Source organism: Rhinolophus sinicus, chromosome 3 (genome assembly GCF_057876585.1).
Source record: "Rhinolophus sinicus isolate RSI-liver-muscle chromosome 3, RSI-T2T, whole genome shotgun sequence".
Lineage (NCBI taxonomy): Eukaryota > Metazoa > Chordata > Mammalia > Chiroptera > Rhinolophidae > Rhinolophus > Rhinolophus sinicus.
Genome location: NC_142503.1, coordinates 22,856,806 through 22,883,255, shown reverse-complemented (window position 1 = coordinate 22,883,255; position 26,450 = coordinate 22,856,806). Strand labels below are relative to the sequence as shown.

The 26,450-nt window shown below is 41.9% G+C and overlaps 1 protein-coding gene across 4 annotated transcripts in view; it reads right to left on the bottom strand.

Annotated features, from left to right (window-relative positions):
• The window catches only part of TTC23L (tetratricopeptide repeat domain 23 like), a 47,758-nt gene extending 21,559 nt beyond the window's left edge, over positions 1–26,199 (bottom strand). Inside the window, exons 1-8 of one of the 4 annotated variants that reach the window (XM_019737197.3) lie at positions 26,064–26,199; positions 24,911–24,985; positions 23,376–23,556; positions 19,782–19,905; positions 9,365–9,521; positions 7,649–7,780; positions 4,766–4,943; positions 2,667–2,775 (exon numbers count right to left, since the gene is read on the bottom strand). In XM_019737197.3, the coding sequence (XP_019592756.3) occupies positions 2,667–2,775; positions 4,766–4,943; positions 7,649–7,780; positions 9,365–9,521; positions 19,782–19,905; positions 23,376–23,556; positions 24,911–24,978 (949 nt within the window). In that variant the 5' untranslated portion in view covers positions 24,979–24,985; positions 26,064–26,199. Of the gene's footprint in view, positions 1–2,666; positions 2,776–4,765; positions 4,944–7,648; positions 7,781–9,364; positions 9,522–19,781; positions 19,906–23,375; positions 23,557–24,910; positions 25,615–25,635; positions 26,033–26,063 lie in introns of those variants that run through there. The other 3 variants (XM_074329018.2, XM_019737196.3, XM_088796477.1) reach the window with 3 other exon arrangements.
• Between the last annotated feature and the right edge of the window lie 251 nt (positions 26,200–26,450).

The window sequence follows — 26,450 nt, the reverse complement described above, 5'->3', positions numbered from 1 at the left end:
AGAGCCAGAAGTTGCACAGTGCCAGATCTGGTGAATAAGGTGGATGAGGACACATTGTAATGTTTTTTTTTCACAGAAATTGCCATACCAGAAGCGATGTGTGACATGGAGTGTTGCCATGATGGAGGATGATTTACAACACACTTTAAAGCACACCTTCTCTCAACCGTAGCTCATACCCGACTGACTGCACAAAACAAGTTGAAACCTGTCACACACTGTTACTAAGGTTCGATGCGCTACTTCCCATATTGAATATCCCTGCCTTTCCGTTGGATGGCACTCGGCAGCAGCATTCACCGTATTTTGTGATCACAACAGAAAGGCTCCATGTTACCCATGGCTTCTGGTACAGCAATTTCTGTCAAATTAAAACATTATGGCGTATCGTCATCCACCTTATTTACCGGATACGGCACTGTGCGACTTCTGGCTCTTCCCCAAGGTCAAAATGACCATGAAAGGTAAACATTTTGAATTGATTCAGGACATCAGGGCAGCCACAACAGCACAACTAAAGACACTCATGAAATAAGACTTCCAGAACTGCTTCAGAAAGTGGCAAAAATGATGGGATAAGTGTGTTCGAAGCGAGAGGGAGTATTTTGAGGGGGATGAATGGCAATGTGTCTTTTACTGTAATAATTTTTTTATTTAAACATTCACTGTATTTTTTTTTAATCACACCTCGCATTTCTTTTTTATTGCTATATATTTTGTTAAGGATTTTTTACGTCAATGTACATGAAAGGTATTGGTCTGTAGTAGTTTTTTATTTGTTTTGTTTTTTTCTTGTAATGTCTTTGCCTGGTTTTGGTATCAGGGTAATGCTGGCCTCATAAAATGAACTGGAAAGTGTTCCCTCTTCTTCAATTTTCTGGAAAAGATTACGTCGGATGGGTATTATTCTTTCTTAAATATTAGGTAGAATAATTCTACCTAATAAATATTAGGTAGAATTATTCTACCTAATAAATATTAGGTAGAATTACATAGGCTTGGAGATTTCTTTCTCAAAAGGTTAACAACAAATTCTTTTCTCTCTTTTTTTTTTTAAATAATTAAGGGACTATTCAGGTTATCTGTCATCTTGGTTTTTTGTTTTTAATTTATTTGTGGTATCTTGTGACAGGCACAAGTTTTAGATCTTTTTATAATTAAATCTATCATTCCTTTGTGGTATACCTTTGTGTGCTCTGAGAGTTCTTCTTTACACCAATTTTTAATTTTAAAAATTCAAGTACCGTAGTTTTCAGTTTTGATGTTCAAAATGTTAATCCATCTGGAATTTAGTGAATGACGTGAAAAGAAGATCCAGATATTCTTTAAAGTTAAAAATTAGTATGTAAGAAAAGAATAAGGTCACCTTAGAATCTCCCAACTCCATAAGCATAAACTTTTTCTAACTTAAAGAACTTTTACATCTTGACAAATAGTTTAAAATTGTTACAACCATGAAGACTATTTTTAAAAACTCAAATATATATAGATGTACTACAAATACTGCAAAAATACACAAGGAAATTTTAAAAAGGAGCACGATGGTTAGCTAGAAAACAGAATCAGGAAGTCTTCAGTGAACATTTATGCTAAGGAAAACAATAATCAAAACATTATAATAACTTCTGAAAACTGAAAAAAGAATGTTTATTTAATGACATGGGGAAATACCAAAGCGGAAAAAATGTGGGATGCAAAACTTTCCCTATAATTCTCTCTCTCTCTCTCTCTCTCTCTCTCTCTCTCTCTCTCTCTCTCTCTCTCTCTCTCTCTCTCATACATGACTGGAAAATAATGTACACCAAAGTGGATTTATTTTTTTAACTTTACTTTTTTTTTTCAAGGCGGATGCTGCTCACAGTCGCCCATACAAGGATTGAACTGGCAACCTTGGTGTTATTAGCACCATGCTCTAACTAACAGAGCTAATCGGCCACCATGGATTACTTTTATAAGCAGGGAAAATCAACATTTTAAAAATGTTTAAATTACATTCTTCACAAATCCCAAATTCCTCCCGATGGGCCATGGAATTCATTGGTGTCCATTAATCTGATCAAGCCAGCTGAGCATGGGACACATCCTCTCTCACCAGTTCCTTTGTGTCTCTCCCAAAGCTACACACTTTCAAAAGGATGCCTTGCCTGACAAAGGACGACTGTTGAAGAATGAATTCGTCACTTGGCTTTCCTCTAGAACCACTAGTACCTTACTTCTGAATATACACCAAGACAATTTCAGCGGCTACAAACATTCTCTCTTGTAAGCTAGAGGAAAAGAGTCAAGGGGAGGTTGAGAGTGGAGGAGGAAGAATGGAGAAGCCCATGATTTTCTCTTTTGTGACTGGATTTCCTTATCAGAGGTCGCATTCATAGCGTATATCATCTCTACTCTTTATGCAGGTAAATGTTGCTGAGATTCGAACAGAATAAAGGAAATAGAAATCATGATCTTATTAGTTGTGATATTCCATCTAATTTGGGAAGATATATATTGTGCCTAAACTAATGTGTAAATGATTCTATACAAAATGGTCTTATCTTTCCATCACAGGCATGAATAGTTAATTATAATCTGTCCGTATTGACAGACAGACCATTAGCCACTGTGCTTCCCTCCCATGACTGGGAAATTATGACAACTAGAAGGCCACCTCTTTTACCTACCCATGTGCCGGGCCTCTCCAGACATGGTATAAGCCTTGGCTAATAACACGCTCGCCTCTGCAGTTTGGGGGCTGACTTCAGTGAACAAAGAAATACAGATAGAATGGGCCTGGAACAGAGAAAATCGTGACAAAGTAAGCACCCAAATGATGGTGATTCGCTGTAGATTTTCTATAGTTCTCACAGAATTGCTAGCTGATTGAGAGCTGATATATATCTAACTATGAAGTTACATGAGAGATAAGTTTGAGCCCGAGTCCTGTGAGTCTTGAACAAGTAATTTCATCTTTATATGTAGAAAGAATATATAGTTTCCACTGATTACGGTTTGGGAAAGATTAAATGAGATGGTACATGCAAACCACAGGGCATAGTACCCATTACATGGTAAATTCTCAATAAATGTTAGCTATTATTATTTTTTTATAAGGTTTCATAGCAAAAATAATCATAACTTTAGCTCAGCCTCTCAAAGGTTCAGTATCAAAGGAAGTTTGATAGAGTAACGCATGGATCCTAGAACCATACTGCCTGGGTTCCCGTATCAGCTTGGCCACTTACGGTGACACAAGGCAAGTCACTGACTTCTTCAAATATAAGACAAGGATGACAAAAATAGTATTTGTTACAAGCAGTTGTTGTAAAGATTAAATGAATCAATATCTGTAAAGTATTTAGAAAACCACCTGGAATGTAATAAGCACCAGGGAAGTACAGATATTATTATTATTATTGTTATTAGTTATGCTAAAATGGTGGAGTCACTTTGGAAGAGTAAAGAAGAGAGAAAACTTCTAGTCCGCACCACCCAACAGCAAGACAAGAACCAGCTGTGCGTCATATTCCACAGACCAAACACCAGGAGGTGTTTTAAGGCGCTCCAGAGATTATCAGACATTTTGGAGCTGGGACACAATGCAGAGTTGTTAAAGAGTCCAGGCTCTGGAGCCAAACTTTCTGAATTTAAATCCCTGCTCCACCACTTGCTCACTACCCAACTTCAACTGTAACTCTCTGTGCTTCAGTTTCCACATCCTTAAAATGAGAACAAATAATAATAACCCTATTTCACAGGGTTATTGACATGGATTAAATGAGTACACCCTCAAGTGCACATATTAAAAGCATTCCATAAAAGTGAACTATTATTTTTTGTTGTTATTGAGAAACACTAATTATTTACTGTTTTATCCATTCTGACTTAACCACTGCTTTAAAAAAGTCTTGGACACAAAATTGGGTGGGCTTTCTCTGTAAGCAGTGGACTCCCTGCCTTCAGAGCAGCTTTCACTAACAGCTTTCTCCACTGTGTGATGTTAATAACTTTTGATTTGTCTGCAGTGCCTTTTCTTCTGTATCAGACTGTTTTCATACATACTGTTGGATTGCATTGCACCTTTTCTACGATACAGGAAATCCTATTATTTTGATCCGTTTTTGGCTATAGGAAATAGCTGAAACCACAAGTAGGGTTCTCACTTGAGGGAGAGAAGGTGAATTTAACTAGCAATTTCAAGGGACGATTTCAGTACATGATGCGTAAAAGTACCCTAAACTGTTTTTATTATGACAGACACAACATTCCTTCTTGTGTTTTGTTTTCCCTTGGGCAGGTGTCAAATTAGTTACCTCTGAGCAAAACACTTTTTTATTAGTTTAACCTTAGACTTGGAAATAAAACTAGCTAGACTAGCTTAGAGGACACATGACAGTAACAAAATACCATGATTTTCCATTTAAAAAGCCCTTCAGATTTGCTAAAGATTTAAGTTCAGTTGTCCCTACGGCTTTGATCCCTGGAATAGACTCACTGGGCTACCTTTTCCTAGCACTAACAGAGATGAGGGCAGGCCTGGGAGGAGAACTGCTGGCTCAGATCAGGTCACGCAGCAGATACACCCACACTGAGTCAGTCTTCTCCACCCAGGTCATTTAAGGTTGAGAAAGGGCTCTGGTGTGGATCTGGAGGGAAGTTGGGGTTAAAATGGAAATCTGTCCCATCCCTTGTTCTTCTGAGAAGCTCAAGCTTCCCTGGCCCTGGGAACTGGGCCTGTGGCCAAACACAGCCACCTGACTGGGGCTCCAGCCAACCTACCAACCTGCTGCAAGTACTGGATGGCCTGGTCATGGTTCCTCCTCAGCTGCTCGATCTGGGCCATTTCCTCGTACAGAGTGACCAGATCTGACGTCCTATCACCCTTGGTAGCAATAACATTGCCAACTGCCTTTTCAAAGTATGCCAGAGCTAGGTTCAGCCTGTGGATGGCCAAGGAGGCTCTACAAGAAAAGGGATGAAGATGGAAAGTCACAGAGACGCGACTTATTTTACAGACACAAAAGGAACTGATTCTAAGAACTAAACAATTTGGCCTTCATAGGCCAATCATCTCAGCGATTGGCTCAAAATCCAGCCTTGCTGTAAGCAAACTCCAATTAACCTGCATTTTACCCACTGGATTGCAATGACTACCATTAATCAAACCCATTAATATGTCGTGCTACAGTCTAATTTTACTTAAAAAAAAAAAAAAAAGCAAATAAAAAAAATGGCTTCCAGTAATTTACAAGATGGGATAAGTTACCCATAAACATAAACTTTCTAAAATCAAAATAAGATTTTAATACCTCTGGCTCCCTCTCTTTCAGTCCTAGGAAAGTGTTTACTTTGTTTTATTTGATTTAGTTTATTCCTCCTTAAAAATGAGAGAAGATGGAGAAAACAATGTAAATATCCCTCGCAAAAAGGGGAGGTTAAATAAATTATGACATGATACAGTAAAATACTTCAGACATTAACAATCATTTTCTTTTCAGACTAGAGAAATTCAAAATGTGCTACATTTTAAAACTACTTAAAATATGATCTTGACATACATAAACATAACTGCTATGAACATTTTATATACATACACACAATGTTCATATATATGCTCGTTCATATATATTCATATATGCATATACACATAAACATAAATATAAATATATATAAAATGTTCATAGCAGTTATATATGGGTGGTATTACAATTGACTTTTATTTTCTCCTTCATATGATTTTCAAATTTTCCAAAACAAAATGTGGACTATAACTTTTTTAAGGAGAATAAAATAGTATCTCATTATGGTTTGGTTTTCTAGAGACAGCAGGCACAATGGAAACATGGGTAGTTCAAAGCTGGGTCTCATAATTAGCTTTATGATCAAACTCCAGGAGCTTTTATTTCCTTCCAAATAAAACAGGGTTAAGAATACCTAAATTACAAGGTTGTGACTGAAAATTATATGTAAAATCACCTAACATATAGTACACAATCAATATTACCTTTCCCTCTCCCCTTGCCCCCATCTTTGTATACCCAAATTGAATTAAAAATATGTGTGTATAAAATTATTTTATATAAGGCACAGTGACAATTTATTTTAAGTGGAAGGTTTATCCTTCCTCTGAAGATTAGGATTAACAATCAAAAGAGTATTGGCATGTTATCTAATACATCTTCACAAAAAATTTTTTTGATCAATCAGACTACTAGTTCCCTTGACCATAAGAGCAGATGTTACAGAATGATAATGCCTCTCATTAAGAGCTTAAAGGGAGCTATTAGCCAAGTTTTCCCCACCTTTAAAATGGGACAAGGAATTTGCCCTTACCAGATATTTGGGCAATATTGAACATAAGTCAATGTGGTAGAGAAGGTGAGCTGTGGATTCAGATAACCCAACACTGGCTCTTCTACCTATTAATTCTGTCACCTTGAGTTAATCTTTCTGTGCTTTAATTTTCTTATCTGTAAAATGAAAATCATAAAAATACCTACCTCATAGGCTTGTGGTGAGGATTGAATGAAATTATGCAAACCACTTAGAACAACGTCTAGGGTGTAGTTTTACTTAGTAAGCTTTCCAACACTTAGAATAGTGCATGCACAAAATAGGTACTCAATAAATACTGTGGAATGAATGAAATATACACTAGAATTTATTCTGAAAAAGGAACAAGGCTACCTTTCACATAAGGCACAAAAACCTTAGCCACTGCCCTGTGTGACAGCAGGAGACATTCACTAGACTCTGATTTACAGATACTTTGATTTAGCTCTGGACATTCAACCATCTCCCTGTTATTTCCCATTTGACTTCTAGATTCATGGTTGTTTAGAGGAGGCATGCATGACTCATGTACTTCATTTACTTACCATTCAGTCATCTACCCTACATGCCAAGTACTTACAGTTTTGGAAACAGACTGCTTTCAAGGATGTGAAGATATTTGAAAAATCTAGGGAACAGTAAACCTTTCATTATATTTCTTTTTCTGATAATCTGATGGGCCCACTCTCATATCTAAATATTCTGATTCTCAGAGGATCCCTAACTCAACTGCAAAACAGTTAAGTCTTGTTCTATCTTGAACAAATTCCATGAACTTTTGTTTCTACATGGAACAGAGCTTTTCTTAAAAATGCACATGCTACGCATAGCTTTCATGGGCCACCAATAAATTGTCTTCATTAAGTGTTCCCTTTTCATTTTTTAAGGTATTATACTTAACGACAAAAGGAGGTTGCAATTTAGGAAAAAACGTGTACTTTTAGAGTAAGTGTGAGAGGCAGTATAAGAAGGACTAAAGCGTCCGTGAATTCAAATCACGGATCCAAAACTTAAAGCTTGTTACCTCGAACAGTTGGTTTAACCTCAAGTTCAGTGTTCTTGCCCTCTAATGAGATAATAATTGTACCAAGTATTTCAGTAGTAGCTGTAAAGATGTAATGAGACAGTGCACATACAGCACGGTGTATGTGTTTGGTAAATGCAAGTCTTTTTTTATCATCATTTGACTCTTATTTATTTATTTATTTATGTACTCATTTATTTACTTTTGCTCTGAACATTTTTTCTCCCCTTAATAAAGAGAGTACAGGAGAATCATGAAATTCCAGGCATCATTCATAAAAGCTTAAGCTTCTCTAAGCCCAGATCTTACCTGCCCAAAGCAACTGTTAGGTCTTTCTCTGAGACTTGTAATCCATGTGGACAAATGCCTCCCTTATATAATTCTTTCAACTCCTTCATGTTTCTCTCTGCCTTCTGCAGGTTGAAATAAGCTTCTCTGCCAGTGAAACAGTCAAGGAAAGTACCAAGCACAGAACCTCCCCCTCTGCCCAGGGACAGCAGTTGATACCGTGTTTCCCTGAAAATAAGACCTAGCCAGACCATCAGCTCTAATGCATCTCTTGGAGCAAAAATTAATATAAGACCCGGTCTTATTTTAATATATTTTATTAAATATTACATTAAATAATATTATATTTAATATAAGATTGGGTATAATACCAGGTCTTACATAATATAAGACTGGGTATAATATAATATAATATTATATAATATAATATGATAATGGGTCTTATATAAGACCGGGTCTTATATTAATTTTTGCTCCAAAAGACACATTCGAGCTGATGGTCCGGCTAGGCCTTATTTTCAGGGAAAACAGTCAGCAAACAAAAGGGCTCTCTGGGAAAACAAAGCAGTATTTGAAAATGAGCACGTCACTATGCTCTTGATTTCCCATATGTATATGTTGTCAAGAAGGGAGAATTCTTTAGAAAAGGAACAGGGCCTTGGGTTTCCTGTGGTGGTTGCCTGACTCCAAGGCTGATGTGGGTGGTGAGCACTTGGAAGCGTGAACGGAAATTGTACATTACACTAGATTTTCTTTAGCGGTGTCTTCTGCCTGACAGCAGTTATGCATTTTTCCCAAGTTGGTTCCTATGAATGGTAAAACAGAGGAACTAATTCTGCTGAAAGGGACTTTCTGAGTAGTGTAGAAAGTCCAAGCAAAGCAGGGTTTTGGCCAAAGGCAAATAGGAAAGAAAATTCCCTTATTCCCAAACGGACATTTGGTTCCCACATTTTCAATAGCCCCCTGCAAAGGGTATAACAGAGGAAGTCCACAGATCCGATTTGCAAGTTGAGCATCAGACCAAAAAAGTAGACAGGGGGTGTGTAGAGAGGAGAAATTGGGGGCTCAAAGAGGGCTCATGATTATTCAGGAACATGAAATACCCTTAATAGTCTTCAAGTGGAGATGGTACCCAAAGGCTGTCAAAATCACAAGTTTTTTGAGGAGAGGCATATAGGACAGTTCCCCCCTGGGGATATGGAGAATTACTTCTTTTGTCTGTTTTGCTTGGACTCCAGCTTCACAGGCAGTATTCTCAACGGCATGTCAGAAACACTAAAATGTTATAATCCCCGGGGGGGGGGGGGGGGGTGTGATTTTAAAAATCTCAATGAACAGACACACGTCAGACCTATTAAATCACAACCTCTGAGGTGGGACCCAAACAGCACTAATTCTTCAGGGGATTACAATGTGCAGACTAGTTTGACAAACAGTGCTTTACAATTACCACCCATTCTCCCACTTCCTACCCTACCACCACCACTCTCACCCATGTCTCATTACTAATACTCATTTTCCTGGGTACACACTGAAGAGCAAGACAGACGCTGAAAACTTTCAACTGGCTGGGGGATGTGTCCCGGTGAGCTCTCTCCCACAGCTCATAGGAATTGACACAGGAGGAACCGTCATACCTTTCTAGATGGAGATAAGACATGAATGGAGGTCCTATGTGAGATGACCCATCTGGCCCCCGGCTCTCCTCACCAGACCCCGCTGGAAAGGGAAGGATATTGGTTCTGCAGGAGCCAGGCCACCCCCAGAGTATAATAGAGCATGACCAGAGCATCCAGGATTTCCTTTTTCTCCTTGTCTGAGGTCGTCTTTCCCTTCCAGGTCAGCAGCGTGTTCTTGGCTGATTCAGCATGTTTCTTGGCCTGAGCTGGGAGGCCTGGGGAGGTTTGAGGGTGGGTAGCAAGAAGAAAACCATTAAAAAAGCATGTTTCAGTCAAAGACATTTGTGAGAGGGGTTGGGTGGGCAGTGTGGTTGTCATATGGTCTATAGTATTAGTTCCCCAAACTGGCGGTGCATCAGAATGGTCTGGAATGCTTGTAAAGAATATAGATTCCTGGGCCCCACCCCAGACCTGCTGAGCTGGAATCTCTAGAGGAAGGGGGTCCAGGAATCCATATTTTTAATTAACTCCACAAGTGCTTCTTAAGCTACCATCGCAGTATAAGTCTGAGGACTTCCGTTTGGAAATCACTGATAGAGACAGGAGTAGAAGCTCACTATCCCATTCCCAATTCTGCCGCTAATGCCACTTGACATTTTCAACCCACAAAGCTTCTCCATCCTCCAACTGTAAAATGACAACAATAGCTACAGAAGCTGCCCCTTTACAAAACACATGGAGACAGTCCAGGAACAAACTAGGTTAGGCCACAGAATGCTGTTTTGAGCTGAGAACGGCATTCTATAAATACAAGGGCTCAGGGATACAATTACTTCCATCTGGGGATATTCAATCCAAATATGAAGCTGGTAATACTAATTGGCCACACACACACACACACACATACACACACACGCGCGCACAGAATCTAATTTCTAAATACAGTGCGGCCCCTAAGACAAAAGGAATGCCAAACCGCAGCTAGATAGAACTTGTGGCCTGTTATTCCTTGTTCTCTAACTTTAAAGACTGGTGTTCTGGCCACATACTTGAACTGCTATTTGTCCAGTTAACAAAGGTTGAGTTGGGAACATTCAGTTTACAGAACTATTCCCTCATCTTCCAGCCTAGCTCACTCATGTCTAGTGATCTCTTGTGGGAAAGGGGAAGCCTGGGAAAAAAGAGAAAGGCCAGCAGAGAACACATTGTCCTAGTTCCCCTCCACTCTGCTGAAGACAGCCATGGCAGGTATTCACTTTCAGCTCTCCTCTGTGCAGCACCTTGGAGCTGGTAAACATAAACCCTTGCCAAGTAGGCCGACTGTGCCCCTCAGACCTCCGGCCTGCAGTCCGCTGTCCCTTTGGCCCCCGCAGCCTGGGTTCACAGGACAGGGCTAGTCAATGACAGGAGGGAGGATGTGAAAGGACTTGCATTTGGTGCCTGCAGCCCTCAGATGGTCCGAATATGCAGGACCTCCTTGCTGAGTTGCAACAATGAGAACAAAGCTTCTATGGAAGAGCCCTAAAAGTGATCCAGAAGCCAACAAGTCTTTGTAGAACACTCAGAAGATGCCTGTTTTCTATTGGTCTCAATTGAAGAGAAAAATGGACTTGGGCCAAAGAGAGGGCTGTGTCCTAAGTAACCAGACAACAGTGGTCCTCCAATTGCATCGTGCGTCACAAGCACCCTGTTCAAATGCAGATTCCTGGGCCTCACTTCCAGTATTATGGTTCCCAAGTTCTGAGAATCAAGGGTTCACATTTGTAACAAGCATCCTCAGTGATCTGGATGCAGGCCATCTGAGGACCACACTTGGAGAAACACTGAGTTAGTAAAATCTTTATACACAAAGTGGGACTCACTTCGTTTTTGAAGAGCAGGTAGGCTTTTGACTGATGGAGAAGGAGGAGATGGCTTTCCACTAGGAGTGCGCAGCCTGAGGCCATAAAGACAAAATAAGCAAGTGTGTGTGTGTCCATGTCTGGGATGGGGTTGGGGGTTTGGGGGTGTCAGGGAAGGCAGTAAGGTGACCAGTCTGACTGAGGGGGAGGTTTAAACTTAAAGACATATAAGGGATGACTGGGAGAGGGAAAGTGAAGGCTTGCAGGCCAAGATGAGGAGGTTAGCTTTGACCTCTTAAGTAAGAGGGAATCTTTGTTAAGTCTTGAGGAAGGTGGCAACAACAGAAAACTGCCACGGACATCAGACCGAGACAATAAAGTAGGAAACTGAGTCTTTTTATCAAATAGGTAGTTTTCCACAATCAGGTGGGCCCTTTGCAGTGTGTCAATAAGGGAACACAGGAACCAACTTTAGATGCCTCCCTGGGTCTGGGGGAAGGAGAAAAGTGAAACTGGACGAGGTACTGAGAACCACCCCAATCGGCACAACACAGCTTCTGGGCTCGTGAATGGAAAACAACCGAGAAGGCTGGTCTGAGGCTTTGCACGCCTGCCCCTCCCCGCCCCGCAAGTGCCCAGTGCTGGTTGTGAGACCCTCAGGACGAAGACGTTTTGCTCTGAGCTCAGCAGTTAATTAATTACATGGTTCCTTATCTCCACTTGACCACGCCCCACGCTGTGATCCTTGTGATGGAAAAGTGGAGCTGGCGACCAATGGGACTTAAGTAACTGAACCAGGATCTTGATTTAAAACAGCTCATTCAACTTTAAAGTCTGTCCTAAAGGGGAAAAACAAAATCACTCTTTTTACCTTCCCAGAATCCACCCTGGTCTCCAAAGCGAGGTGTAAGGTGCCATAAGGGTGTAAAAGGAAAAAAATAAGAAGTTCTCTGCTACTTTATTTTACTTATTTTGTTTTCTATTTTTGTGAATATTCATAATATTACATATTAGTACTGTCATACATAATTTATAATAGACATATACGAAGAGTGTTTACTCAAATTTTTTTAGTGATAAGGGAGCTAATTCTCAAGAGTTTGGAGACCAGTGCTATAGATCTTTTTCTCTCAACTCTTTTTCTAAACTTTTCAGCTCTGAAAGGGCACTTTTTATGCTGACAAAAAAAGTCTCTTTGTGACAGTATTTTATAGCATTTCCTACATGAGAAAATTCATGACAAAAGTACTATGAATCAGTATCAGTAATACTTTGAAATGAATTTGTTTCTTATTAATTTCAAGAACACCCTCTTTCATGTAAAAATAACACTCTGCATCTATGTATATGTACGAGGCTTATTTTCTCTCTCTGTGGAGAATGCTCTAGTCCTCTAACTCCAAGCCCCACATCCCCAATTTCAGTATCTGCTCTGAGACCAACTCATTTTCCTTTACTTGCTCTCCCAAGCTAAGGACACCACCCTTCTCCCTGCACCAACCGTGTAGCAATTTTCAAGGTAAAAATCAGGGTGGCAGCAAGACCCACCTCTGGAGCCTGAGATTCAGAAATTACAAGGACATGTTGAATGAGAAAAAGGTGCAGAGACTGTCCACCAAACATATCATTTTGCTTTAGCTTCGGATGTGGTTCCACCACTGATGCCTGTTACTCTGACTCAGGCCAGACAGAATCTGCTCACAGCTACCCAGTCTTTGCAGGCTGCTGTTGTCACCTCTGATCATCACCTGCATTTAAGAAGTTAGTGTGGCACAGTGATTAAGAGAGCAGGGTCTAGAGCCAGAATTCCCAGGCACACATCCTGACGTAGCCACTTACCCTTGTCCTGTACCCTTGAGCAAGTTACCTAATCTATCTGTGCCTCACCTACAAAATGGTAATGAAAATCCCTTCTACTTTGTGGGGTTGTTGCAAGGATTAACTCATGAAAAAGGATTAAATAGTGCCTGGCACGCGGGAATGAAATGAGTTTGAATAAATATTAGCTGCTATTATTATTATTACCACCGCCAGGGTCCATTCCTCTTAAGCGATTTATTATATTTGTTATTTTGGACAGTTTTCATCAAGTTGTATACAGAATCCCTATAAAAGGCTACATTCTCAAATGCAAACTCACTTCAGATAGGTATTAAGCTTCCTTCAGGTCAGATCACCTGGTTTTTACCATTGTTTCTGTGCTGGTTTTGTTTTGTTTTGTTTTACCATCTAGACAGAGAAGGCAAGGTTCCTGACTTATGCTTCTTTTTCTGTATTTTGCAACACTTGTACTAGAGCCCTGAATACCTGGAAGGTTCCCAGCAATAACAGGCTGACTAAGTTATTCCTTTATTAATAATAAGCACAATATCAGGAAACTGTCCATGTTACTGTATTCTCCTTCCTGAACACTTGAAAACAGTTCACCACTAGGTGACAAACCACCTTGTTGTTCTCCGCCTGCCCTGCTCTCAGCCAGCAAAGCACCAGATCATTAGGATTACCACCAGGTCAGCCTTCTATATCACCAACAGCCTTTTATATTCTGCTATGCAAAGGCCTCAAATTCTCTCCGGTTACTGACTCCTGAACCCCATTCCAGCAAATGCTCCAGTTTTTAAAAAACGTCAAACTCTCTGGCTCCGTCCTCATTGCCAAAAATCTTCCTGGGTCTCCTTGTTTTATAAAATTGTCTTCATGTGACCTTCCTGCCATCTCTAGCTCCCCTCCCATTTCCCTCATCCTTTCAATACGTTGTTATGTAGCTTATGATGTCCAGCCTACTTCCCCTCATCCCTGGTATGCGGCTTCTGCTCCAACCATTTGGCAGAAACGATTCTTCTGAGGGCCCTGAAGACCTCCTACTATAGAAATCCAGTCACAGTTTCTTGGTCCCCATCTCGCAGCAACATCTGACACGCTCAGCTGCTTGGCTTCTCCTCTTGGCTCCCAAGGCACTGTGCCAACTCAGTTCTCCTTTTATAACTTTCCCTCCCTTTCTTCCACCTTCCCCCACCACTCTGGCTCAAGCCGCTGTTTCTCAGTCTAGTTGTGTAGGACACAGCTCCCTGGCCCATCTTGGTATCATGAGCCTTGCGCTTCCCCTGGCAGAGGGGGTCGTCATTGGTTGGCCGCTCACAGCAGCTCACGCCAACCTCTGGCTGCTCATGGCAGTCCAGCTCCAGGGAGAGCTGTTGTTCACGATCTTAGCTGTAGAGGACGCAGCTCACTGGCCCATGTGGGAATCGAACCAGCAACTTTGGTGTTAGGAGCACGGCTCTCCAACCCCTGTCCTCCTTTATAAACCTCTTCCAATTGATTCTTTGCTAACTCTTTACGGGGTCCTTTGTTCCCTTCCACTAATGTGTCCATTTTCCAGGGTCTGTCTTTCAATTTCTTTCTTTTCTTCTCTTTCCCTTTGAGAAATTTTACAACTCCTACAACTTCCATCTTGGCCTCCATGCTTAGAATTTCCTATTTTCCCTCCCTAGTTCTGGTTTCCAATATTCCTCCACGTTTATGATTTTCCTTGTCTTCTCCCAACTTCTCATCCCAAATTTCTAGCACCAAGTAAAAATGTACTAGTGGATTTCTCCATTGCAATTCAAAATCAATATATCAAGAACTGGACCCACCATTCCTCTTCCTAGTCTACTTCCTTTTCTGACCTACTTATCTCTGAAAATAGTCCTTTAGGGGCCTGGACCTTCCTGGTCATCTTTGGGCCTCATTTGTCCTCAACTCCAAATCAAACATCATGTCCCGCCAATTCTTCCTTCACAGTCTTTTTCTCTAATGATCATTTTTGAATAGGGAATACATTTCCATGGTTCAAAAGTTAGAATAATATAAAAAGGTAAATGTTAAGAGGTCTCAGTTCCAATCCTGCTCCTTTTCACCACATACACCTTCTAGATAATGTTTTTCTTTCTTTCTTGTGCATCCTTTAGTGTTTCTTCATGTGAATATACGCGTAAGCATATACTCTCATTTCTCTCCCCCTTTCTTACGTGAAAAGAGGCCTATTGTAAATACCATCCGGCACCGTGAGTTCTCTTTCCCTTAAAGATGTATCCAGCAGGTCTTTCCGCAGCAGTATATGGAGCTTCCCTGTACTCTTTTAAAGTTACATATATTCCAATTGTGTCATTAGTCCTCTAATGATGGGTACACTTGGTTGTTTCCAATCTTTTACTATCAAAAACAATGCTGCAAAGGATAATTTTATCCATATGTTATTTTATAAGTGTGTATTTAGGAAAGAGTCCCAGAAGTTGGATTTCTATGATAAATGTATCCGCCCATAATAGACTCTTAAATTCTTACCTGCTCACTCATTCCCCTGTCACGAGCCTAGTTTTATACCTAGATGACTGAGATAGCTTCCCTTCCAGCTATCATTGCTAGATCGACCTTTCTAAAAGACACTTTGATTTATTCATCCCCCGGCTGGAAAATCTCCAACAGTCCTCCGTGTCTACCAAATAAATTGCCAATTCCTTAGACTGTATTTAAAACCCACACGATCTGCCAGATGTAGCCTCCTTTCCAGGTTCATCTTACCAGTCCTAACCTCAGCTAGATAGGGTGCTGACTGCTTTCCATACATATGTTGCTCTTTCCTACCTCCATGCCTTTGCCCAGGCCTTGTTCTTCATCAGAAATACTCACCCCTTCTTCTACCTGGCCCCGAATCTATCCCTTCACACCTCAGCCAGAAATGATTTCACTCCACTTCCCCAAAGCCCTGAATTTTAATCAATTACATGGCATTTATCTGCCTTCTGGTGCCTTCTGTCGTAGTTGTTTGTGTGTAGTTCACCTTCCACATGAGGTGGTCAATTCTCTGAAGGCAAAGGCTGCGCCTTCTGTACCTTGTACTGAATTTCCCAGAGTGCTCTTCATGGAATGGCGCACATACAAGTCTCATTAAATACTCACTGGAAGACTGTTTATTGTGAGACATCAGCCTTTTGGCTTGACTCCCCTCCCCCAGTGCTGGAAAAGTCTCAAGGGGAAATGAAGCCAGCAGGTCTGATGGCTGTAAAACACGCACATGTGCAGTAAGGTATGAACACACACACACACACACACACACACACACACACACACACACACAGAAGCCTGGCTCACGAATTCTGCCCATTTTAAAGTAGTTGCAGGACCAACGACAACAAAACTAAGTGGAGCTCAGCAAGCACTTCATCTCTCTTGAAGGTTTGTGATTTTTCAAAGCTTTAGTTGTTTCAGTCTATGGACCACAGACTCTTAAAAAAGTTAAAGTGAAGAGACGGGGTAAGGACTATAACTGAAAGAAGAGGTACTGGGCTATTCTCAAGCGAAGGTCATGACAATAACCTATTCTAGAAAAACTCTAGACTAGGCTTCAGAAAGTTTGGGTTCAATGCTGGGCACTGTTATATTATGTGGCATGTCATCTAATCAGGAAGTTGTTTTGTCCAACTAGAAAAAAATATACAAAAAAAACCTTCCTTTACAGGAAAGCTTTTTTCCCCTCCCACCTGCTACCCAAATATGGTTCTCCATTTATGTGGCAGAACTGTGAATTAGGGAAAAAAGGATGATGTTCCCACCATCGTTTGTGATATGACCTGTTTACCTATCTTGACTCAGCTTAGAATCTAACCGGAAAAGTAAAACTCAAAGTCAGTTTGTGGCTATGCATGGAAGGGGTTGATTTTGAAGATGAGGGCCAACCTCCTTCCACAGACCGATGGGCAGGAATCGCTCCAGACAGAGGGAGGCAGCATCTGGCCTGAACCATGTTCAGACAAATGTTCCCCTCAGAAGCTTCTGGTACCTTCCTCTCAGGTTCAAGTTGCCATCATCTAAGTCTGAATTTCAGCAAAAGTCTTATCGATAGTCTCCCTGAATCTGGGCTCTCCAAGGGCCCAAGAAACACACTCGCTGGTGCCAAACCAAGTGCCAGTGAGTCACCAATTGCCAAATCCATGGTTCTCTCTTTGGCCTTCACCTCATTTGACCTCTCTCTGCCATCTGAGACTTTTGAAACCATGTTGCACTTCTTTCTGAAACCCTTTCTCCATGGAAACCCTTGCTTCTATGACACAGCCCCTCCTGATTTTTCTATTTCCTTTGCTGGCTCTCGTTCGGCTACCCATTTCTAATGCTGCTGTTCTCCAATCTTCTGTCTGCTGTCCTCTTTTCCTCTTTCTACTGACTTTTACTAATCAGGCTCATCCATTCCTATGGCCTCAACTTCCTATGTGTTAATCCCCCCCAAAATGACACCTTTCCTTAATCCCCCCCAAAATGACACCTTTCCTGAGCTCTAGACCCACTTTTCAATTGTCTACTGAACAGCTCACCATGGAGGTTCCATGGGTACCTCACAACGGCTGTGATGCAGCCTGTCTGAAACCAAACTCAGCAGCTTCTTCCCCCTTCACCCATCAACCTGCTCTTCCTCTTAGGTTCTCTACTGCAACTAATTGTCCAGGTCATTCCCTATTCAACTGCAGCTCTTCCATGAATGTCTCCAATTCCATATATTATTTCTTCTGCATTCCAAATGCCAGGGCCTGTCCGTTCACTGATTATCACCAGGGTGGGACAATGGCCTAACTGATCTTCACCTCTACTTTTTCTACCTGTCCAACCCTTCTCTAATTTTTGGTGGGTTTTTTAATTCTAAAACATAAGCTTGATTATGTCACCACCTCACCTAAAACCTTTTAATACCTCCCCAAACTCCTTGATACCTGGGCCCACGTTCACTTTCCAGTTCCATTACCAGGCATGACCTGTCTGTCCTAAGGAAGGTGTCCTCTGTTCTACCCTAACCTCTTGGGTCCAGAGAACGTCTACAGTGTTCTGTTTAAGGAGTTTCATATAGAATGCCCTCCTTCCATCTCCCACTCCTCTGCTAACACATAGGGAAAGCCATCTTTGTACTCACTACCACTCCCCTCAAAATCGAGGGAAATGTACTCATCCTTCAAAGATAAGACCAGCAGTACCTTGTCTCTGCAGCCTTTCCTCACTTCCTCCCCACGGCAGAACCACTGCTCTGTCTCTTGTGTCCTCCAGAACTTTGTCCCTGCTCTATTATGGTGCTATCACAAGACCCCTGTATGGTGCCAGGTGACAGGGACCCTTCGATCGTGGATGTAACCCCAGTGCCTAGCACAGTGCCACCAGACTTACAAGAGGGACTCTCTTATAAGTACTGAAGTGTCACATGGCTAAATTTGACTCTTGCCACGAAGACAGCAAGTTTATGGGATCAGCCTGGCTGAAGTAGAGAGATTCCAAATAAAGGACAATGTAGCTCCACTAGGGGAAGATTTTGTTTTGCCGACGGCCTTCCTGGTGTCCCTTACATCTCAGACAAGTGGGCACCTGCTCTGCCAATAGGTGAGAACTCCCTCCTCTCCTTAGCCATGTCAGCCTTCCTCAGAACACAAAGATGTGTTCCCGAGGCCTGAAAGGGCCTCGCTGTGACATACAGCATCACTGTCCCCAATGTCAACCACTCATGGTCATGCCACATCAACAGCCAACGACTGTAAAGTTACATTAACACCATGAGCTCAATAGGGCCCAAGGAGCCCTAAGGAGGAACACGTGTTCTGAGGTTAATACCTGAAAAGTGAATTCAATTTAACTTTTTCAAAAGTTCTGATTTCTGCTATCTATGGCCCAGGTGTATTGGTTCCCTTTCCTCGAGCCCTTAAATCACTGAAGCCCTTAAATCACTTAACTTATACTCTAAGTTAGGCCCCACCTAAGGACTCAGGTGCAAGGGATACCTGAAAAAGCCCCAGGCCACTGGTTTTATCAAGCAGTAACATTTGCTGATCCACACTGTGAACAAGAGATGTGCCAGGTCAGATGAGAGCTAGTCCCTGTCCTCAGGGAGCTTCTATTCCAGAGGCAGAGGCGTTTAAACAAAGCACAAGAGTACAGTACAATGAGTTCCCTGGTCGAAGCGTAGGCAGTCCACGCAGGAGGACAGGACTGGCCCAGGGCAGAGCCTTGAGCTGGCCACGTCCTGGGTTCCAGAAATGTGCTCTTGCCTCAGTCAGTCTTATCAACCAGTATTTATTGAGCCTCTACTGAAAAGTTCCTGCCCTCGTGGAACTTATGCTTGGGTGTCAGTTTTAGCAAATGGATTTCTAACTTGCTCTTCTATACCAGAAGCACCATTTCTCTAGGGTGAGGTTTCTGTCTTTCTCTCAGCCAGACCTTCCAGAAACTTGAGTTCTGTCCTTGAAATTCAAGTCCTATTATTGGGTCTGCCTCCCTGGTGGTGAGTGCACGTATCTGCCTGTCCTCCCCCAGTTGACCTGTGGCTGGAAACTCTGATATTATCCTTTGTCCACTGTGCCTCAGTGTTCTCATCAACAAACTACAGGCAATAGCAGTATCTCTCTCCAAAACATACTGTAAGGACTAAATGAAACTAGCTTGTCATATGCTAAGTACTCAATAAATTAACTATCAGCAGCAGCAGCATCACCTTCATTTCTAAGAAACCTGCCACACTGCCTGCCTCGCCTCATCCTTGAACCTTCCCTCCTCTTGATGAGGTGAGAGTTGGGGACAGGAAGTGCCCCACCCCAGTCATCCCCACCCCACTGTGGTTGTGTGTGAGCTCAGCTGGGCCTTCACAGGCTGGCCCACCCAGACCCAGCTGGGGAGACCAAGTACCTCTGAGTGTCAGGTAGCCATAAGCCAGACTGGCCAAAGCCTGTGCACACTTCCAGTGTTCTTCCCCAAAAGTAATCCGAGAAAGAATGACACAGCGAATCAGCTCCTGGTTTGCTTGGGTATTCTGCAGAGAATAAACAAGTCATTATGCTTTCTGGAAAGGAGGAGAAGCTCCAGCCCATGCTCTGATCACTGGAATGGAAGAATGAATTCATCTGTTATCTTTTTCTCTTCTCTTTCCTTCCCATCCCACGTCAATCCATCAAGTCCTATTGGTTATTGGTTCCACCTTATTCCTAAGTTCTAAAACTAAGCTCTTCTCTTGATTCCTGCCATGAGTACCTAATTCAAAACACCCTTATCTTTTACCCAGTTGACCACAACAGCCCGTCCTAACTGCTTCCACTCTCGCTTCCCATGGTTTACTTTCTACATCATAGCCAGAGTGACTTTTTTAAACTTTTTATTATAAAAAACTTTAGCAATATACAAGACTAGCACGGAGAATGACTCACTCGGCTTCATTAGGTATCTGCTCATGGTCAAACTTGTTTCGTATCTATGTTTGTCATCTATCCACCCTCTGCCTCAATTATTTTGAAGCAAATCAAAGATACACAATCATTTCATATTCCACAAATGTCTCCAAAAACTAGTTAGAATTATAACCACAAATCATGATCTCACTGAAATATTAGTAATTCCTTAATATTAAATATCTAGCCTCATAAATCTAATAATTACCTTATAAATCTAACATTTTACCATTTGTCTATACATTGAGATCAATCTCCTGAGTCTCTTTGATCTATGGGTTCCACCTCCCTTTCTAATTCTTTTTCTTGCAAAATACTTGTTAAAGAAATTGGGTCATTTGGTTTACAGTGCTTCCCAAATATGTAAATTTTGTTGACTGCATCCTTATGGTGTCACTCAATATGTCCCACCATTCTCTGCTCTACCTTTATATTGGTAGTTAGATTTAGAAATTTGGTTAGCTTTCACTTATTTTTTTTTTTTAAGCAAAACTACTACACAGGTTCTCACATGTTCTTCTATCAGAAGACATCTAATATCTAGATGTCTCTTTTTCTGATTATTAGCACAAGTACATAAATTAATTCATAAAGGATCGTAAAAATGCAGATATCCTAATTCCATCATTCTTTCTTCATATATTAGCTGGAATAATTCTATAAAGAGAAATCTCCCCTCATCTCCTCTTTGGTAACCCAATAGTACAATTCATATCAGGAGAGGATACATGATTTATTCTTTCCCTTTATGTATCAGCTTTCAAAACAATGAGTTTGTTCACGACTACCTTCCAATGCTGACCAAATAGTTTATTATTGTTGTTATTGTTATAACTTATGAATTTGTAAACAGATTTGATGCTCCTGAACATGGCAGACTAATTTCTAACTCAGGGCTTTCCACCTCCTCCCCGCCACCCGCTTGGGACATTTTTATGTGTCATTCACTCTTTCATTTCATTTCTATTTTGTTTTTCTATTTTGTTCACCTCACAGTGGCCACCTCATCTAAAACAGACTCTCACCCCATCAATTACTATCCCATTACCTATTTTATTTTTTTTCTTCATGGCACTTACCTCTCTCTGATACTGTATTAACTATTATTTTTTGCTTGCTGTGTACTATCTGTCTCCCCAAATAAAAGATAAGCTCCTTGAGGACAGATCTTTATTCCTCATGTTCACCACTGTATGCCCAGTGCACAGAGGAGATACTCATTCAATAATACTTGCTGAATAAATCACCTCTCTATTCTAGCAAAGAAAGGGATGGGGTGTGGAAAGAGCCCCCCCACACACACACCCCTATAGAACTGATAGGCAGAGCTCTCTAAGAAATCGCGGAATTCCATCTTCAAGTCACAGGTTTCAGTGACTTTACAAACATAGTCATTTATTAACTGCACTAATTGTCAAAATCGGGCATTTATTTCCTGGTGAGGTGAAAACATCACTTCAAAGAATCAAAGGCTGGAGTTACAGCCCTGGCTCCAATGTTTACTATTTGTGCTGCTCTGAGCAAGATCACCCTGAGTCCCAGCTTCTTCTTCTATTTGGAAACCTATACCATCTCTTATGAGAAAAATGAGTCAGCATCAAAGTGATCCAAACTTGTTAAGTGTTATCGAAATAGAATCCATTTACAGGCTAACATACAGGTGCAGTACTCCAAGGACTGCTCCTTCCTGATCCTTTTCCCTACCCTGAGGCTTTGCCTGCTCCCAGCTCAAATACACAGATGCAAACAATATTAGAGGGCATTTCCTCTGACACTTCAAAAATATCCATTCAGTCAGGATTTTTGAGAGTTCTCCATGGGCTGACTACCGTACATGCTAAGTTCTATTTTGAGGAAAAAGCATAACAGCATAAAAAATCACTGAAATGGGAGTCTAAAGCTTTGAGTTCTGTCCTGTTTCTGGACATTCTGTATGCCTCCATCCCCCACTTCCTGCCTGGGGAAACTGAGACACCCAATATGGGCTCTAGAGGTCAACCCAGCACAGCTGTCACTGCGGGGCCACCCTCCAGCCCCTCAGGGCTGTGAGTACTGGGGCTGGGCTAGATTTAACTCCTACATTTAAATCTGTCATTATCCAAATTAGCCAAGGAGGTGTCAAGCCTTAAAAGCCTCCATAGCAAATAGTATTTGTCTTTCTACAAGTGACCTTTCTAGTCCGGATTTATGAAAGTCTAAGGGGTACAGACCAGGATGAACGTCCTTTGCAAGTTCTCTGAGTAATGTACAGAGGTAAATGGACAGATGTATCCACGTAGGGAAGTATCAGCTTCTATCATCTGCCCCTGACATGCCTCTCAGCGTTTCCTAAGCCATCTGCACACCATTTTTGCACAGGTGTACTTTTAGATCATTTTTCTGCTTGGCCAGGAATGGTCAGAAAGTCCTCTGCTGATAAACCAGGCTGTGGGAGCAGGCCAGCACCGCATTCTAGTAATGAGGGTCACTGTCATGCTGTCTCGGCTCCTGGATTTTGAACACTCCTGCTAAACACTTGCTCTGAGGTCCTAGCTCCCAAGTCCTTGCCTCACTCATAAAATGAATACCCGGACTCGCGGACCTCTGCTGTTCCCTCCCACTTCTGGAATTTTGGTTTATGATTCCACTGTACCCACAGGCATCTTACCGGATCCTGGCCAGGCCTGAGCCTAGACTGCCTGGCTATCCTTGTTTTCAGCCCCGTACCTCACTACCCTGGCCTTCTTCTTTCCCAAGAGATATCATCCTGAAGTCTTTCAGGATACATCAAAACAAGCTTTTTAGTTAAAGAAAATCAAACAGCAATACGAAGAGCTAAACAGTATCTTTTAAAGTCAGGAGCACAAATCCTCCCAGGAAGCATGCACAGTGACCCATTGTGGAACCCAAAGGTAGGCTGGTACCCAACTTTGCCCTGCTTTGTTTTCTCCTACTTATAGAGAAATTGCAGCACCTTCCTCTATTTCATATGCTTCGCTCTGCAGTTTAGGCAGAACTTCTCTACACATGGACATATTTTTTAAACGAAAACTAAAACCTCGTGAATTTTTTGTTTTACCATTTTTTCCTTAATCAGCTGAGCTGTTTTCTTCTGCGACTGCACTAATTTCTCTCTGGGAAGAGACATGCAGTCTATGGTCTTCTCCTTGGCTTTAGTGTCTTCTTCACTTTCTTCAGACCCACCAGTGGGATACAACTCCTCTGTTTGCTGGTGTGCTGGGATCTTAGTTTGCTGTGACCTGTGGGTCCAGAGAGGGACATGGAGTCAGATTTGACCTTTGAGTATCTCAAACAAGGTAAAATTGAAGGACATAGCCAGCCCTCCCAACTGGGAGCTAGGGATAAGATTTCTAAAATAAACTTGAAGGAATAAAGCTAGGGGGTAAATTCATGTCACACACAAAGCCCAGCATTAGGATAGCAAGGTGGTAATTCAAATTAAACAGATTTGGTGAATCACCCACCTGTCAGAGTCACAGCTCCGCTGCCTACTAACCTTATGACTCTAGACAAGTTATTACTTAATTTGCTTTCTATAAATGAGGCCAATATGAATACCTACCTGATGAGGTTATGGGATTAAATCAGATAATACTCATAAATCACTTAGCATAGTACCTGCTATTGAGTAAGTGCTCTTGAAACATTAGTTATTATTATTTTATTAGCTCCATGACTTGAGGGTATTGAATTGGAAGATCTCACGGTCCTTCATGTTCTAAAGTTCTGATCCAAACCAGGAAAGAAAATGGATATAATGAACTAAAGTGAAGGGAACTAATGTTTTGAGGCTAGACTTCACATGTCCGCCTTCATATTTCTTAAAAGCGTCACTATGTAGTTGCCAACTAACTAAAGAGGATACTGTGCCACCGAGGAGAGAGGAGGAAACTTACACTGAGTCAAGTGCAGATTCAGAAGAGAAATGGCCTACTCAGTTGTGCTAGAAATAAACGCATTGAGAAAGAGCTGAGTGGATTGGAAATCTTCCTGTCTCCCTCTGCACTTCTCTCTCTCTCTCTCTCTCTCTCTCTCTCTCTCTCAAACATAGATCTCTGACTTCAATCCTGAACATAAGTATGAATGGGTAATTGAAATGGTAAAGATAAAAGTCAAAAGAGTTAATTTATAAAATAAGAGGTATCCATGGCCTAACATTACCAGAAAAATCAATAAAATGATCCAGAAGAAACAGAATTCTGAGATGTTAAAAGCAACAACAGAAATTTTAATGAATTATAATTAAGCCCCCCAAAGGAATCACCTTTGTATTCACAATAGCTTTTAAAAATTCAACCACTGCCGTTTTAATAATAAAATGTATCTTCATTTTTCCACTGATTAGGTAAGCAATGATTGTTCATTGTAAAAAAAAAAAAAAAAAAAAAAGCGAGAAAATTCAGAAAGAAAAATCAGTGTCAGGTGTAATCTTTTACACCAGGTTTGAAAAATGACGTGGTACTATCCATCCAGTCCAGTTCTAACCAGCACATGTAGGGCAGTCTGGCAAACCAGGTTTGCCTCAAGTGGGAGGTCCCAGTGTTTCAGGCCAGTGAGTGGGTGTGATGTCAAGGATCTGTCTGTGGTACTTACAGATGGAAGCAGAAGTCCCACTCAGTATCATTGCTGACAGTTGGGATTCGGATGGGGCTAGCTCGCATCTTCTTCCTACCAAGAACCACATGTGAGGTCAGCATTGGAAGAAAAGGCTTAGAAGTCTGTTCTGTTTTCCCTCTGTTGGATGCTATTAACATTAAATGGAAACTGCCCAAATACATAGCTCATACTAAATCCACAAACAGACTATGCACATTCATGTATGGAGACTCCTGGAAAGCAGAAATTAAAGACATTTGTCAAACTCAATCTCTGATTTAAATTTCTTTCCCTTGATTCCTACTGCACATTACTTCCAAAATCCCCTCTTTTTTCCCCCTTAAAGCCAGCACATTTACAGCTCCTGAGTCATCAAAACCATATATGGCCATCTACTCAAGTCAGATAGTTTTTGCAAATATGCGAGCAAGATGTGCCCAAGCGAAGCACCCAGCTCTTGGTGCCAAATGAAGTAGGACAGTGTATGTTACTTCTCCTTGTCGGTATGGCCATCCAAATATTTAATAGGAGGTCCTAGTTAAGGAGCTAGAACACATGTGTCTGTTTGGGTTGCCACCGTTAGCTGATGGGGGAAATAGTTGAAATTCATGAAAAAAAAAATTGATTTATAATTACTTTTGAAATTCAACTCTCATGGCTATCCCAATCCCTTAAATCAAATTCACATCGAATGCAGTTATTCACTGAACATTAACACCCACCAAATAGCTCCTCATTTCACGGGGCATAATGTCCCTCATTCCCAACCTGAGCTTTGAGTAGCTCTGACTAAGGCTCCAGAACACCCACAATCCAAAAACCAGAAGGGAAGATTCACTGATTTCTCTTGCTAATCTCTACTTTCCAACCTATGGCCAGAGCGAGGGGTTTGGATTTCTCAAACTCCCAAATTTTATTCCTACGAGGTTCCACATGGTCCTGAATTTTAACACTAAACTATGGCCCCTCTCTCAAGGGCAAATCGTTTCCTTCTTTTGCGCAGTTGTTTCGCTGTAACTTCGAAAACCCTCACGCAACAGCCCCAGCATCATCCGAGCTTCCCGACGCTTCTTTCTCGTGGGCACCGCGGCACAGACTCCAGACCGCAGACCACGCGAGGCGGCTGCAAGGCCAGCGACGCGCCGCGTACCTGGCGGACAGCAGAGGAAGCCACGCCCCGGAACTAGCCTTCGCGTCTCGCTCAGCCAGGCAGCTCGGCGTCCTCGGGCGGCGTCAGTGTCCAGGCCTGGGAGGACCTCGTTCAGGGCGCCTCAAGGGTGTCTTGCGGAAGCGAGACGCTCGGCGAGGTCGGCCTTTAGCACTGGCCGCCGGGGTTCCGGCTTGGGAGACAATGGGGTTGCTAGGAAACGGAACGCTGAGGCTGGAACGGGCGTGTCGGCGCCTGTAGCCATGGCGACGCGGAGCATTTACGACCCCGTGGAATCCCCGGGCGGCTCTGGCCAACCGCAGCTCCCGCCGCACCCGGAGCTTTCCGGTCCCGCGGGCGTGACACAGGCGACCTCAGCCTCAGCCCCAC